Here is a 15,279-nt window from a genome sequence, read left to right on the forward strand (position 1 = left end):
GCTTATGGTCTCTGTTTTTATTTCTGAATAATCTTCAGTGTGAGGCTGTAAGCTTGGACCACATGTCGCACTCTTAATCTTGACACAGGTGGTTATTTATCCATAACCAGCACTTTTTAAAATTTTTGCCCAGGATACAATTTAAACTTCTGGGTGTTGATGCGTCTTCCTGAATTTAGACCTGGTGCAAATCAGAAAGCGCACCAGTTTAGCCCCGTCTGGCCGGGGAACATGTACTGGCATGTCAGCTGCAGTGATCTCTCTCTAACCCTGACGGTAACTGCGTGGCCTCGCTTCCTCCACAAAAACCAGGGGGTGAGGCCAGTGCGGCGAGCAGAGGGGTAAGGGAGCGGCAGTGAGCTCTAAACTACAGGTCTGGGTTTCGGGTACCTGTGAAGTTCAGGGGCACTACGAGCTGTGCATTGGTTCTCATTTCATTTTCTTATTCCGAGAGGAGCTCAGAAGACATAAAGAACAGGGGGAATTAGCACCTCTGGATATAGGCAAACAGAGACCTCATCTCTTGTAGAAGTTGTGGAAAACAAGTCGGAGGTGCTTGCTAGGAGAAATTGTCACTGTCACTGCAGCTCCGCGCCGGAGCCGCAGCAGCTCGGTGTGGTCACGTGTTGGTTTTGCTCTTGCCGCGCTCTGAACCGTCGTGGCTGCAGGTCAGGGTAGCAGCAGAACCCCAGAAGCTCAGCTCCCAGACAGGTTCTCCAGGTGCAGCTGGGGAGTCGTCGAGCCTTGTGCTGTTTGCTTTCATCCCAGCGTGAAGCTGCTGCAGATGCTGCCGTTGTCGGGGCTGAGTGAGAGCCGGTGCAGCCCCTGGCACTTGCTGAGCGGGTCAGAGCATAGCTGGCAGGTTTCCAGCAAGGGTGGGGAGGTGGTGAAGTGGTGCGGGGAGTTGGGGTGGCTTTCCTCTTCTGGCATATGACTGCAAATGCCTTACCCAGAAGACAGGAAGAGGGGAAAAATCTAGCCCAGGGACTTGGTGTGGCTAGGAATTTGTGAGCAAGCGTGGTGGGAAGGGAGGAGCCAGGTCGCTGGCAGGGATAAAAGCAGTGTTGCTCCTCTGAGCACTCGGCTCAGCCAAAGGGGCTTCCGAAGGTGAGGGAGCAAGGGGCCACGAGGCTCCAGCGTCCCCGCTGACTGCTCATAACCTGGTTCGCTTACTGTCTCTCGTCCTTCCAGGTAAAGCTGATACGCCCAAGCATCTCTCTGCAATGGCCTCAGGGAACGACGGTGACCCGTCGAGGGCCCACAGACGCCGGGGAAGCAACGGGCGCAGGCCATCGCAAGAGCTCAATTCAGGTAAAAAGGTTGCTGTGATATTCAGGGGAGGAAGCATTTTCAACCATTCTTCCCCGCCCTCTCCCCCGCTGCTGTGTTTCTTTGAAAAGATGGGGTTTTTTTACATACCTCCAGGGCCCTTTGCAAGACTGGGATAACAAATCAGTTCCATAAAGCTGTGCTGAATTGAACTGGGAGAGCACATGCTCAATGCTTTTGGGAGATGCTTGGCATTGGATGAGCGCGGTGGGCGGCAAGGGGGGGACTTGAAAGACACGGAGAAAATAGCGTGCAGGGAGCTGCGGGACTGGGGTACGCTGGCAGCTCTGTGCAGGCAGGCGGAGGCGGGCGTAGCAGGGTGCTGCAGGGGCTGGGGCGTGGGGCAGGTCGCCCCGGCTGGCTGCGAGACGTACGGCTGGTGCCTGGTGTCATTTACTTTCCCTTCCCGAAGCACAAGAGAGCGAAAGGTGCTTGGTGTTTAAAACACACAAAAAACACGCCTTGCTGAGCAGCGCCTGGTCTCGGGCAGTAGGTTTCAGTCTTGCTGCATCGGCTGCTGGACAAAATCAGGTCTCTGGTGTGCCTTGGCATGGCAGCAATGAAAAGTTAGAGCTCACCAACATTCAGAAGCGGTTCGATCCGTTGCGTGCGTGTGCCGAGCCCAGCAGACTGTGTAATTGTGTTTCACACGAATGGGTGAAACTGGGAACAGGGATGGAAGGAACCTATGAAAAACCTCAGCTCCCATTTCATCCCAAAATGATCAAATGCTACTGTACAGAAAGCTGTTAAACATGGGTGACTTCTTAACCTGTTTTGCAGGTGGACTTGTAAATAAGGCTGAGTCACTGCAGCTCTGTCAATAATGGAGATTAGAAGCTGTACCTAACTGTTTATGTGTTTGAGCTCAAATCCAGCTCAGAGCTGTTTTATTGGCCTGATCATGTTATTTATACTCTGGTATTGCCTGGACCTCTCTCCATCTCGGAGTACCGCTTGTGCGAGGTCCTGCATGAATACACTGGAAGGAAAAAATACCTTGTCCTTCCCTTACCAAAGTCTACGAGGTATGAAAATAAATAAATAAGAGCAGTTGTTTACGTATGCTGATTTCCTGTTGAGGCCAATGACATGCTGATGTGAAAACCAGTTCAGGATCAGGCCCTGAACTCTTAACCACACTGTTTTACAGTCGCGCTTCCTGTACGCTTGCAAACACTTACTGGCAGTACCGGCATCCCTCTGCTTCCCAAAACTCAGGGGGGTCTGTCTGAAATTTGGAGGTGGGATCTCTGCATGCTTCTTAGGCAGAAGCCTCATGGACTCCAGTGGAAGCAGAAATGTGCAACTTCCACCAACACGTGCTATGGGATTACGGGGCGGAAGGAGGCTTTTGTCAACATGCGTTAAGCCTGGTTTTCATTTCGGGCTCACTTACTGTGTTTGTTTATCTTTGGATGCGGGAGGGAGTGAAGAGATTTACCTGCTGCTCAAGTTTTTGCTTGAGCATTGTTCTGAGCCCTTGTTGTACCAGCCGTTGCGTAGGGCATGGACAAGATGCTGCTGTTTCTGTCTATGCTGGGTGGCAATTTGCACTTGTGGTGTTTTTAGGGCATTGTAGACAAAGGCAGGAGCTTCATACTCCTGGCTGTATGTGATGAAGAGGAGGAGCAACATAGCTGATGAAGAGTCATGCAAAGGTGAGCAAACATTGCAGAAGGAGGGGTGAGAGGCTCAGGGCTCGTGCTTCAGAAAATTAACCTTGCCCTCCTTCAGTTCTCATATGTAACGTGGGGTTGGCAGTGCCTCCCTCTTCAGCCGTGCTGCCAGGGTACACACACAGCTACGGGAATGCTTTGGGTGCATTGAGGCTCAGATCTGTGGGACAAGCCGTGGACGTGGCTGTCCTCACGCTTGCAGGTAACCATGCCAAATGCAGCTCAGCTCCCCTAACACTGCAGAGGGGCTAGTCCACATGATGAAAATATTATTTATGTGGTCACAGGTAGCTCCTGCATGGACCACGGTAGCTGGAATCCCAAAGCACTTTGTTGACAAAGGTGGTATATTGCTATATCCACTTATTACTACTAGGAATGGAGAGAGCTTTGATGCAAATCTCTGCAAGAATGTCCAAGGTGTCAGGGTTGCGCATGGAAAGCCCAGCCCCCCTGACTCATAGTTTGTAGTGTCTCTTTCTCAGATTACCTGGGCTTTCTTACCTGTCTGTGTGTGTTTAGTACTCACGTAACCTACCTAGAGAGGTGTGAGGTTTGGTCCTTGGTTGTTTGTCTTAGTTCTGGGCTTGACGTTGCGCGTGAAGCAAGTCATGAACTGATAAATAGTTGCTTAAGGACATTAGTCATGCATCTGTGAGCGTCTCCGTGTCTTCATCTCCAAGACCACCTGCAAAATGACTAGGAAAAACATGATCTGCCTGTTTGAGCCTGGGTTCTCATACATTCTGTAGAGCAACTAAAACCATTTAAACATGTTTTTTCTCTTGTCTGGTGCCCATGTGGTTCCTATCTCCAGCATAGACACAGAGTATTGGGCTTCCCTGTTGAACTGCATTTCCCATCAATATGTCACTTCCATTTTTAAAAGAAAAAAAAAAAAGTAATCCTTCTGATGGCTGTGCTGGGAAATAACACTGCTCTGGAATAGTCTCGTGACTCCTTTGTTCTGGCCTGCAAAGGTCGCCCCAAAAAATCTTGTATGAAAAACTTGGTGGGGCAGAGGGAGATACATTGCCAGAGCTGAGGTCTCCACCCATCTTGGGGGCATCCTGCTGAGCACTGAGCCCAGCCTCCCTTTGCAGCTCAGTAGATTGGCATATATGGGACAGGTCTCAGCTTGGGCAGCAAAGTACCAGAGCAAAACCTTGCTGCAGCCCCCAGGCCCTGCTGCAAGCCTGTAACTCTGGCCGTGTTGGTGGGACACCATTGGACATAAAATTAAAGCAGATTTCTTGGGTCCAGTCCCAAATCTGGACCAGAGAATCTCCCTTATTGACAGATTAATTTCTGTCTTAAAACTAAGGGTGTTTGCCCATTAGCTCTGCAGGGAGGCTGTTTGAGAATATTGCTCCTCTTTTGGGTGAGAAGATACTTGTTCTAAAGAGCAGAATAAGGGGAGGGCTTGGTGCTGTGCAGATGCCTCTGGGGACGGCAGTTTCCATTTCCCTCTCTAGAAGCTCTGCGCTTGGGTGCGAGCTGTGCAGGATTATGCCGGTATGATGCAGTGGCGGGTTGATCAGCCGTTGATCCTGGATGGCATTGCTATTGACAGGCGATAGGTTTCACAAGGGGCTGCCTTGCCCAGTGGAAGCTAACTCAAGTCCATTAACGCAGATACCGCTCAGCCCACATTTGAATTGCAGCTACCATGAGGTGCAGTCAAGCTTCCCCTCAAGGCAGAAATCTCCAGAGACCATTCTTGGTTCTCCGGAGCTGCCTCCTCCCTTCGGAGCCATCTTCTCCCTTCGGAGCCAGTTGCTGTTTCCAGGCTGGATATCTCCCTCCGTGCAAACAGATGCACCTCTCTGTGTAGTTATTGCCTGGCTCCTGAGCTCAAAAGGGATGCTGCCAGGTTGCATCTGTCATTATTACAGTCTGTAGCAGGGCTATTTAATTTAGTTATAACAAGGTCTGATGGATAACTTTGGTGAGACCTGCCAGTTTTTACCATAGCACAGCTGCTCCCCGGGAGATAGGAACAGTGAGAAACCAAGGATCTTGCACAGAAATGCAGATGTTGCATGTTTGAGACTGGCTGGGGTCTGGTCAACATTGTCTACGGTGTGGACCCAGGCAAGAGGCGGTTGGGGTAGGTCTGGTCTAGATGCTCAGAGTGCGCTGGGGACTGAGGACGACGGGGTCGCGGCAGAAGCAGAGCAGGTCCTCCCTTGCAGCGTTGGTCTTCACAGCAGCTCGTGAGCCCCCTAACATGGCCCAAATGATCCCACAGGGAGCCCAAAGATCCCAGAGGAGCTGCAAACTGTTCTTCTCTCTGCTGCCAGTACTGAGTCCACAAGGCAAATCTTGATCCAGATCATCTTCCTTTGAGTGGGAGAGACTCAGAGATGGTGTCAGTGCATGCTGTGGGTCAACACGTGGGGGAAATAAAGATGTACAGTCTCCTATCCTTGTTCTACTAAAAATAATGCCTGGGGTAATTAAAACCAGGCATTTCTTTTGGTACACTTATTTCCTCTGTTGTTCTCGCAGTGTGTTTACCCTGTCTCTCGCTGAAACTGTGAGTCAGTTGGTTTCGTTTTCTGGCTCTCCATGGAACGGTCACTGGCTCTGCTGGCTCCTCCTAAGGTGGGATTTGTTTACCGCCAAATAAGCCCATTCCTGCAAAACAAAAAACAGTTCCCTGAAAACACAGCAACCAGGGCTTGTCACTTCCCTTCACCTTTATTTACCCAACCCAAACTCGGTGTAACCTGAGGCTCTGCACGACAGGTCCTCTCCCTTCCCCACACCCGAGACGGGGCTGGGCCCATCTCCCTGGAGCATCATGCAGGCCGTGTAGATGTGACCAGCCGGAAAAACTCTGCGACGAGCAGCGCGGCATGTTTTGGAGACTTGGGTACAGGGTTTTATGGAGCAGTGTTGCCAGGACAGCTGTGTCCACCAGGCCAGTCCTCACATCCCAGCCCTGGGACATTGCTCAGGCCAGAGCAACATCTCTGCATTGGAAATACAATTTCCAGTGGCCAGAGAAGTGTGTAGCCAGTCTGGCAGGTGGATATACTGGGATGCTGGGGAAGGGTTTTAGCCAGGTTGGCTGCAGGGAGCTGCACTGCTGCTAGACAGCGCTGCTGGTGCAGATGTGCTGCTGCATGTCACCAGCACACCTTGCAGGACGATCACCGAAAGCCATGTGTCTGCAGGGTCCCGCGCTTCTGACATTCCCCCAAGCGGCTCATTTACCTGGGCTTTGCACTTCGTTTAATGTCTCTGAATCTCCACCCTGAATGGTGATACCCTGGTAAAGGAGCAGGGCCCTGATCCGTCCATGGCATTTCTGTCCCCTACAGATTTTGTATCTTAGAAAAGAAACTGGGAAGAACTGTGGTACTGGGAGCTTAGGGCCAGCTCCCCCCGAGCCCTGCGGGGTGATTTAGCTGGGCTGCCAGCTGTTTAGGAACTGGTGCTTTAGCCCAGATTGCTTCTCAAGCCAGCCGAAACCAAGCTCTAATCAAAGACATCCCGTGACAGACCGGGTACTTTCCCCAGGAGCAACGTAACACATGTGATAAGGTATCGGTCACCATGGTACCTACGGGACTGAAACGCCTTGCTGGGGGGGGGGGGGCTCCCTGCTCCGGAGGGGGCAGGTCCTGGCCACGTCCAGGCCCTTGCTCTTCCCTGAGCAGCACAGGCACAGGGGAAACGCATGCGGGTCGCGAGCCGTTTGCAGACGGGAGCACGCTTGTCGATGCCAGTTGTTTTTGACTCACTTCCTGTTCGCGCAGAGCCCGGTCGGTTTTCGCGCGCTTTTGGGGCCGGGTGACGTTGCTGCATGGGCGCGTTCCCCTGCTGAACCCTGAATACCTGGCATGCCGAGCCCTGCTTGTTTACGAGAGCAGGGGAAGGAAGCTGTGGCACTCAAAACCAGCCCCAGCCTCCCCCCGCGACAGCCCCAGCTCACCCCCTGCCCGGCTGCAGCCTCCCGCTTGCCGTGCGATGGGCTCATTGCTTCCACGGGTGTTTGCGAGCAAAGCAGGGGATTTGGGCGTCTGCTCTCGCACAGTGGCAGTGGACGTGCTGGGGTAGGCATTCAGTTCAAACGTATCACCTGGCTGTTTATCTGCTTTCAAGCGCAGGATGGGGAGTCACCGATCTGGGTTACGGCCCGAGTTATTCAAAAGCTCCTCTCCTTTCTGTTACTGCCAGCAGCCCATGCAGAAGTCACAAACCCTGCCCGGCATTGCCGCTGCTAGGCTGATGCGCATATACGAAACCGGTGATGTGCAATTGAATCGGCAAGGAATTACACTGAAGTGACCAATTTAACTTTTGCTCACCACGTCATTGCTGATGCCAGGCAAGGGCACAGTCGTTGGTGACATTGAAAAACAAGATTGTTTGCTGAGGGTTGATGGGCAGCACTAGACTGAGCTTTGTCTCCAGTTTAGGTTTGGATCTGAGATTCCTGAACTTATTTGTGCTGAGCAATGCCCTTACTGAGATGGGCTGTCATGTGGAGAGAATCATAGAATAGAATCATAGAATTGTTTAAGTTGGAAAAGACCTTTAAGATCATCGAGTCCAACCGTTAACCTAGCACTGCCAAGTCCACCACTGAACCATGTCCCTAAGCACCACCTCTACACATCTTTTAATATTTTTTTAACTCCACCACCCCTATGGGCAGCCTGTTCCAATGCTTGACCACTCTTTCAGTTAAAAAAATTTCTCCTAATATCCAATCTAAACCTCCCCTAACGCAACTTGAGGCCATTTCCTCTTGTCTTATCACTAGTTAATTGGGAGAAGGGACCAACACCCACGTCACTATCCCCTCCTGTCAGGCAGTTGTAGAGAGCGATAAGGTCTCCCCTCAGCCTCCTCTTCTCCAGGCTAAACAATCCCAGTTCCCTCAGCCGCTCCCCATCAGCCCTGTGCTCCAGACCCTTCCCCAGCTTCGCTGCCCTTCTCTGAACTCACTCCAGCACCTCAACGTCCTTCTTGTAGCGAGGGGCCCAAAACTGGACACAGTATTCCAGGTGCAGCCTCACCAGTGCCAAGCACAGGGGCACAATCCCTGCCCTGCTCCTGCTGGCCACACTGTTCCTGATACAAGCCAGGATGCTGCTGGCCTTCTTGGCCACCTGGGCACACTGCTGGCTCACATTCAGCCGGCTATCTACCAACACCCCCAGGTCCTTTTCAGCCAGGCAGCTTTCCAGCCACTCTTCCCCAAGCCTGTAGTGTTGCATGGGGTTGTTGTGACCAAAGTGCAGGACCCGGCACTTGGCCTTGTTGAACCTCATACAGTTGGCCTCGGCCCATCGGTCCAGCCTGTCCAGGTCCTCTGTAGAGCTTTCCTACCCTCGAGCAGATCGACACTCCCATCCAACTTGGTGTCATCTGCAAACTTACTGAGGGTGCACTTGATGCCCTCATCCAGATCATTGATAAAGATATTAAACAGAAAACTGAGCCCTGGGGAACACCACTGGTGACCGGCCACCAACTGGATCTAACTCCATTCACCACAGCTCTTTGGGTCTGGCCATCCAGCCAGTTTTTTACCCAACAAAGAGTACACCTGCCTAAGCCATAAGCCACCAGTTTCTCCAGAATGCTGTGGGAAATAGCATCAAAGGCTTTACTGAAGTCTAGGTAGACGACATCCACAGCCTGTCCCTCGTCCACTATGTGGGTCACCTTGTCATAGAAGGGGATGCTTGACTAACAAGCAGCACTTGCCTTGCATAAACCCATGCTGGCTGGGCCTGCTCACCTGGTTGTCCTGTACGTGCCATGTGATGATCTGCTCCACAACCTTCCCCAGCACCGAGGTCAGACTGACAGGCCTGTGGTTCCCCGGATCCTCCTTCCAGCTCTTCTTGCACATGGGCATCACATTTGCTAGCCTCCATTCAACTGGGACCTCCCCGGTTAGCCAGGACTGCTGATAAAGGATGGAAAGTAGCCTGGTGAGCACTTCTGCCAGCTGCCTCAGTCCCCTTGCATGGATCCCATCCAGCCCCATAGGCTTGTGTGTGTCTAAGTGGTGTAGCAGGTCACTAACCATTTCCCCTTGGATTATGGGGGCTTCATTCTGCTCCCCATCCCTGGCTTCCAGCTCCACCAAGAGAGCTGCCAAGCACAAGCACCTGAACATCTGGTTTGTGTTGTGACAGTTCTGTAGCTGTCTCTTGCCAAAAATGGATTCAAAAGGTGGGCTTGTGCCCCTAAGAACAAAGACTGGCTTCAAAATTAGTTTTCGGAGAACTGATTTATGTTGGATTCTTTCTGTTTTATTGCAAAAGGCCAGTGTTAATACAAACAGCACAAATTTAGGCTGAAAATGAAGGAACGGACTCTTTTAAACTTGGGAAAGGGGGAAGATAAGCTTCTCCCTTGACTTTTCTTCCTCTTGTCTCTCTCTCAGAAGACCAGGTGGTACAGGAGACAGAGGAGGTGTTTCGGAGCTATGCCTTCTACCGCTACCAACAGGAGAGGGAGGAGAGAGGAGAGGAAGTGCCCATGGACCCAGAGATCGTGGAGATCCAGCAGGAGCTGGACAGGTAAAACACTGATACCAACTGTATGCATGTCCCTCAACCCCATCCTGAGCCAGGCTCCTTTACGGACCCACCCCTTGGTCCTGCTTACCGGTCTTGCTGGAAAGGCAGACCCATCCATAATGCCATCTTCCCTCTGGGCAGCACCGGGAGCCAGGTGGGAAGGCGCCTGGCCATCATAGGTGACGACATTAACAATCGGTACGACGCGGAGTTTCGCTGCCTGCTGAAATCCTTGCAGCCCACCAAGGACAACGCCTATGAGTACTTCACCAGAATAGCCTCCAGGTAAGGCCACTGCCTCCCTCAGCGTGGGCTGGATGCCTTCTGGAGGAGATCAAGGAAGGAAAGGTCAGACAGGGTGCAATGCAGTTGGTTAAAGCCTTGCCCCCACCCCAGAGCAGCTGCCCCCCTGGCTCTGCCCCAGCACACACACTCTGTCAGTTCAAGCTTCCACCCACCGTCCCTGGGTTGAGCTCCCAACAAGCTCACTGTGACGGTTCCTGTGTTTTCTGCCTGTCTGCTCTTGCTCCTGCACAGTTTGGACAGTCTTCACCTGCAATCATCTCACAGTCCTTGCACAAGCTGAGCAGGGTCAGAAAGTTCAGGGGACGTGCCTGGGAAGTGTGGGCCTGTGCATCAGTAGCCAAGCAAATGTCCCAGCTCCCGTTCAGGGGAGCAAACAGCCTGGGACAAAGGCAGACCTGCTGCTGGTCCCACTGCCACCAGCTTGTAGCTGGGAAGTCCCAACGGGTCAGGCTTTCCAGAGGCACAAAGCAAACGCAGCTGCAGGCTGTGGGGATGGGCAGGTACTCGCTGTCCTTGGCATGGTCCACATGGAACAGGATCAGACTAACTCAGGATGGGGGATGGCCCACAGGCTTGCAGAGCCTGCAGCCATCTCGTGCAGGCGATGCACACCCAGCTCTCCCGCTCAAAGCACAGCAACAGGGTGAAGAGTGAAGACAAACACCGGGACAACTTTTTGCCCTGATTGCATGAGGTACAGGCTTGGATCGAGGTGGCCACCCAGGGGTTCAGTCCTCACCCCTCTCTGTCTGTAGGGAAACGAAGACACTAGACACCATGCACGTTAAATGGCTTGCCCAGGGTCATGCAGAAGACCTCTGGCAGAGCCAGGAGAGAAGCCGGGGGCTCTGGCTTCCCAGGTCCCAGGCTCGTGTCGCTCCTCCGAGCACGCCTGGCTCCAGCACAGCCCCGTCCCCACGCACCCTCCGCTCGGTGTTTGTTGTCTAACTGCCTCTCTTCTGTCCTCTTCCTGCTCCCCTGTCCTTGGGAAGCCATGCTGCGCTGTTTTCACCGCTTTGCCAGCCTGAGGCGGTTAACGCACCGCAAACAGGTAAATTAACCTCTGTCCCTCTCTTTGTGCTACCTGTTTCTCTGTTGTTCCTTCCCGGGCTGTAACTTCCCTCTCCCTCTGCAACCTGCACGGTGGCAGCTCCACACCAAGGATCTGCAAGAGAAGACAGTTCCCTTCGGCTGTGCAGACAGGGACCGCCAGGAACAGGGCACAAGATTAAAACACAGGGCCTGAGCCTACTCTTTTTATGTATTTATTTTTTCCTCCTTTTTTCCCCTTCTTCCTTGCCTTGCTAGAAACCAGGGAAAACACCTGCAAAAACTAGCCTAGATAAATCAGTGCCAAACCTGCAGACAGCAATGCAGTTTGTGCCCACAGCAACCAAAACCTGGATCAGGAGCAGCAGGCACTGACTAGGGACATTTTGGAGCCACCCCAGCCCTTGGGAGTGTCAGTCTAAGGCAAGATCAGATCAGGTTTTGGTCCTGGAGGGGTTTGTCTATGCAGGAAAAGGGAAAATCCTGTTCTAACATGCTTTGTCCTTAGATATATTTAAACTTCCTTACCTCCAGGCACAAGCAAGGGATGCTTTGGGCCAGGCAGGTGGTAGTTCCTGCTCCTGGCAGCTGAGCTTGCTGCAGCCGACAGCCTGACGGCTTAAACCACCACCAGTTCCAGCTTACCTTGTTTAATAACCTTACCCATGAAAGCACGGGGCCCACAGGCAGCTGATGTGCCCTGCATTTGGGTGGAGACCCGGGAAGGGCAGGACGGGCAGGAAGGTGGCAGGTCAACAACCACCATCCCAAAGGTTGCACTCTAGCAATTCAGAGCCTGTAGCCGTGTAGACAGGATTTGGAAATTTCCTTTTCCCTAGGACATCCCTAACCCACCTGGCCGAGGCAAACAGCAGTTGTGACTGAGACTGTGTTTGTTCTGCTCTGAAAGCACGTATTTGAGGCCACGTGTCGCTTAGCCACAAAACGACTACTTGTCTGCGCGGCTGGGATGCACCTCGAGGACTAGTGCAGCATCCCCAGCCCTGCTCTGCAACCGGCACTGCTCGAGAGCCCGTGGCCTGGGATGCAGAGAGTAGGGAGCTGTGAGCCAGCTGTGGCAGTGATTTAACCAGACCGTCGGCTTTGTTTCAGCTTGTTCGAGAGTGGCATTACCTGGGGCCGGGTGGTTGCACTGCTGGGCTTCGGCTACCGCATGGCCATCTATGTCTACCAGCACGGCGTACGGGGTTTTCTCTGCCGGATCACCCGCTATGTTGCGGAATTCATGCTCCAGAACCGCATCGCCCAGTGGATCGCCCAGCAGGGAGGATGGGTGAGCCAGCGGGAGCACAGGGCTGTCCCAGAGGGATTCGGGGGGTGGGGGGGGGGGCAAAGGGAGGCAGCTGTGCTCCAGACAGTGCAAGGTGCAGCTTGGGGACTGCTTGGCACTGATGAGGTTGGTGGGGTCACCTGGGTGCAGGCAGAGCAGCAACCTGGCCCAGGCAGATCTAACATGCTCTGGTTATTCTGTTTCCCGTTAGGTGGCTGCAATCAACGCGAGCAATACTCACATGAAGTACATGCTGGTGGCGGTGGCCCTGGTCATGGTGGGGCATTTAGTGGTACGACGCTTCTTCAGGCCCTGACTGACATGGGGGCAGTGGCTGGGGGGGTCTGGCCAAGCTCTCTCTCAAATCTCTGTTCTGTGTTAATGTCTCCCAAGAGAGGAGGGATTCAAAGAACCTCCGAGAGAGAGAGAGCAGCTTGGACCTGTGACCCTCCTGCCACAGGGCCCAGGGTCTCTGCCATCTATGGAGACACTGCCAGAAGCTATGGAGCGAATTGGGGGGTGGGGAAGGGATTAAATTTCGCTGTCTGTTTTATGCCTCGCTTAGCTGTTGAGGACAGAGCATCACTGCGACACTCCTAGCATGCAGCAGTGAGGCAGAACAGGCTTCTCTGGAGTCAAGAGTCTGGAAGAACAAACGCGTCATTGTAGTAACACCAGCACGTGTGAGCACATGGGTCTTGTCCGCTCCTTGGGGCAGGTGCGGAGCTCGCCATTTGCTAATGGCTCTAGTCTAGACCATGCCTGCATTTGAAGAGAGATTGCAGCCTTGGTTGCTGCAATTGTTTGCAAGTCACTGGAGGGGCAAGACAGCATCAGAAAGCCTGTGTGGGGCTTGCTTTCACCTTCCCTCTGTTCTGAGCTCAAGTACTTGAGCCTTCTCTTTCCTTTAAGAAAGGGGTAGGGATGCTTGTTAAAAGAAACACGCTGACTACCTGTCATCTGACAGTCGATGGTAACATCTGGCAGTACGGGCAGGCAGGTTTTCCCTGCTGCAGCCTGAACCTGGAGACCTGCAGCTCTGCCGTGGCCGATGCAGGTGCTGGGGCACAGCCTCCCAGCCCTCCGTGAGCTCAGAGGCTGCGTGCCGGCAGCCCTAGGAAGCACTAGCAGGTTTCCAAACACTAAAAAGCTGTGGGGTCACTAATAGTCGGCGTAGGCAGCCTGCCTGCCCTCCCTCCCAGTTCTGCTGGGGGCTTCCATTCAGTAGACTTGGATGCTGGCAACAAGCAGCCCACGTGAGACCGGCTGGTCTCCCTTGCTCAGTGGGACGCACTGGAGTTGCATCCCATCCCTGCAGCAGCCCTTTGCCTTCTGAGCTCAGCTGGGCAGGATGGTGCAGGCATGCCCTGGTTAAGCCCAGGGCTGCAGTGTTTCATAGTTGCCCAGACAGCAGGGCCCAGCCCCTTCTGGGCACAGTGTCTTTGGCAAGTGACTTGACCTTGTTTTGTTCATCACTAATGCTTGAGTGTGATTTTTGGGCAAGGAAGGGAAGCAGGCTCCATTCTCCCATCCCAAATCTTTCCAGCTTATGCAAAATAGGTGGAGAGTCCCAGTGTGGACCACGTGGTTTAGCTCTGTGCTTTTTACTCCAGGTGACTCTGTAAGGTTTGACACTGTGACTGGCCCTGTCTGAGCCAAACCCACCCTGTCCCAGCATCACCCTTCTCAGGCCAGGCAGCAGGGAGAGCGAGCCAGAGGGATCTCAGAGGTAGGAGATGAGCAGTGCTCCTACATCTGGGCTCCTCTCCTAATGCAGACAGAGCCCTTCTGGGCTGGAGCCTGGGGCAACAGGAGTAGCAAAATTGTAGCCCTAAAGAGGCTGAGCCCTCCTGCCTTCTGGGGCCTTTCCATGATGGCTGGAGCAGGGAACTTGCCTGGCATTGCTACTGCAAAACAGGCTGGGTGACCACAACTGACAGTGCTCCGACTCCTCTCTGTGGCACGAGGATCACCAAACCGGGGCAGAGCCCAGCTCGCCTGCAGCCCTGCCCGGTGGCACCTTCTGCAGTGACCACCCTGAGAGCCCGAGGAGGGTCAGAGAGGTCTTGAAAGCAGCCCATCTGCCCCGCTGTAACAAAGGTGTTCCTGACAGACATCTGTCCAACCTGGTTTTAAAACTCTCCAGTATTGCCTCCCCATATCACCGATTCCTACCTTCATTTTTACTTTCAGATAGATTTTTTTTTTCCTCAATGCCTATCCCTTGCTGCAGTGTAAGCTTGTTACTACACATCCTGTCCAAGCACAGAGACAGGACCCCTTATATCCTTTCTCCTTGCAGCTGCAGAGGCTTAGCAGGACCAGCCATAATTTTATAACACTTATGTCCCTCATGTTTCTGCCTCTTTTAACATAAGAATAGCAAACCTTTCAGCTTATTTCCATATCAGGGTCTTTCAGTGCTTATCATTTTGACCCTGACTGTTTCTGCAGTATCCCTTTCCCTGGTAGAGTGCCCTGGACTGTGCTTAATAGAAAGGCATTAAAATATTTGCTATAATATTCCTCTTCTATATATCTCTGGTTTGGTTGCTTTATTTGTTTTATCTGTGCTGAGCAGCACAAGTCTCCAGTGGATTGCCCATGCTCAGGTTTTGTGGCCGTGCTGACTCTGAGCAGCTGAATGCCCACCTAGCTCATTTGTCCCCTTGCAAGCGTATTTCTTTGCATTTATCCACGCATAACTTCATTTACCATCGTGCCACTGGTTTACCCATCTCGAGCAGATCTTGAGATTTCCTCAAGAGCTCAAGACTCTTCTCTGGTGTGGACCAGTCTAACCAACTTAGTGTCATCTGCAGTTTCCCATCCCCACGCCTTACCTTCTTTTCTGGGTGAAAACACCACCAGATGGAGCCTTTTTGCCACGATGAAAATGAACTACTAATTGTTCTTTTCCTTTTCTCTTAATCAGCCACACTATTGATGTGTCACTGTCCTCTAGGCTAGTTCTCCAGTTTGGTTATCTCTCCAGCAGGACTTTTTCACAGAACCTTGGAAAGAAAACAGTGTATCAGCTTTTATTCACTACTTCACCAACACACTCCAAGAA

The 15,279-nt window shown here is 52.7% G+C and overlaps 1 protein-coding gene across 1 annotated transcript; it reads left to right on the forward strand.

The window, feature by feature from the left end:
* The first annotated feature begins 1,182 nt into the window (after positions 1–1,182).
* On the forward strand, positions 1,183–13,185 carry BAK1 (BCL2 antagonist/killer 1). Its single transcript, XM_009482499.2, has 5 exons — positions 1,183–1,311; positions 9,424–9,559; positions 9,701–9,844; positions 12,029–12,209; positions 12,418–13,185. Exons 1-5 carry the CDS (start codon positions 1,224–1,226, stop codon positions 12,520–12,522), a joined length of 654 nt encoding a protein of 217 aa, XP_009480774.2. The 5' UTR covers positions 1,183–1,223; the 3' UTR covers positions 12,523–13,185.
* Positions 13,186–15,279: the final 2,094 nt, after the last annotated feature.

Source organism: Pelecanus crispus, chromosome 17 (assembly GCF_030463565.1).
Source record: "Pelecanus crispus isolate bPelCri1 chromosome 17, bPelCri1.pri, whole genome shotgun sequence".
Classification (NCBI taxonomy): domain Eukaryota; kingdom Metazoa; phylum Chordata; class Aves; order Pelecaniformes; family Pelecanidae; genus Pelecanus; species Pelecanus crispus.

Coding starts and splice junctions, on each gene's coding strand:
- BAK1 (XM_009482499.2), top strand. CDS start 1,224: ATGGCCTCAGGGAACGACGGTGACCCGTCGAGGGCCCACAGACGCCGG. Junction 9,560..9,700: donor ATCCAGCAGGAGCTGGACAG/GTAAAACACTGA, acceptor CCCTCTGGGCAG/CACCGGGAGCCAGGTGGGAA. Junction 9,845..12,028: donor TTCACCAGAATAGCCTCCAG/GTAAGGCCACTG, acceptor GCTTTGTTTCAG/CTTGTTCGAGAGTGGCATTA.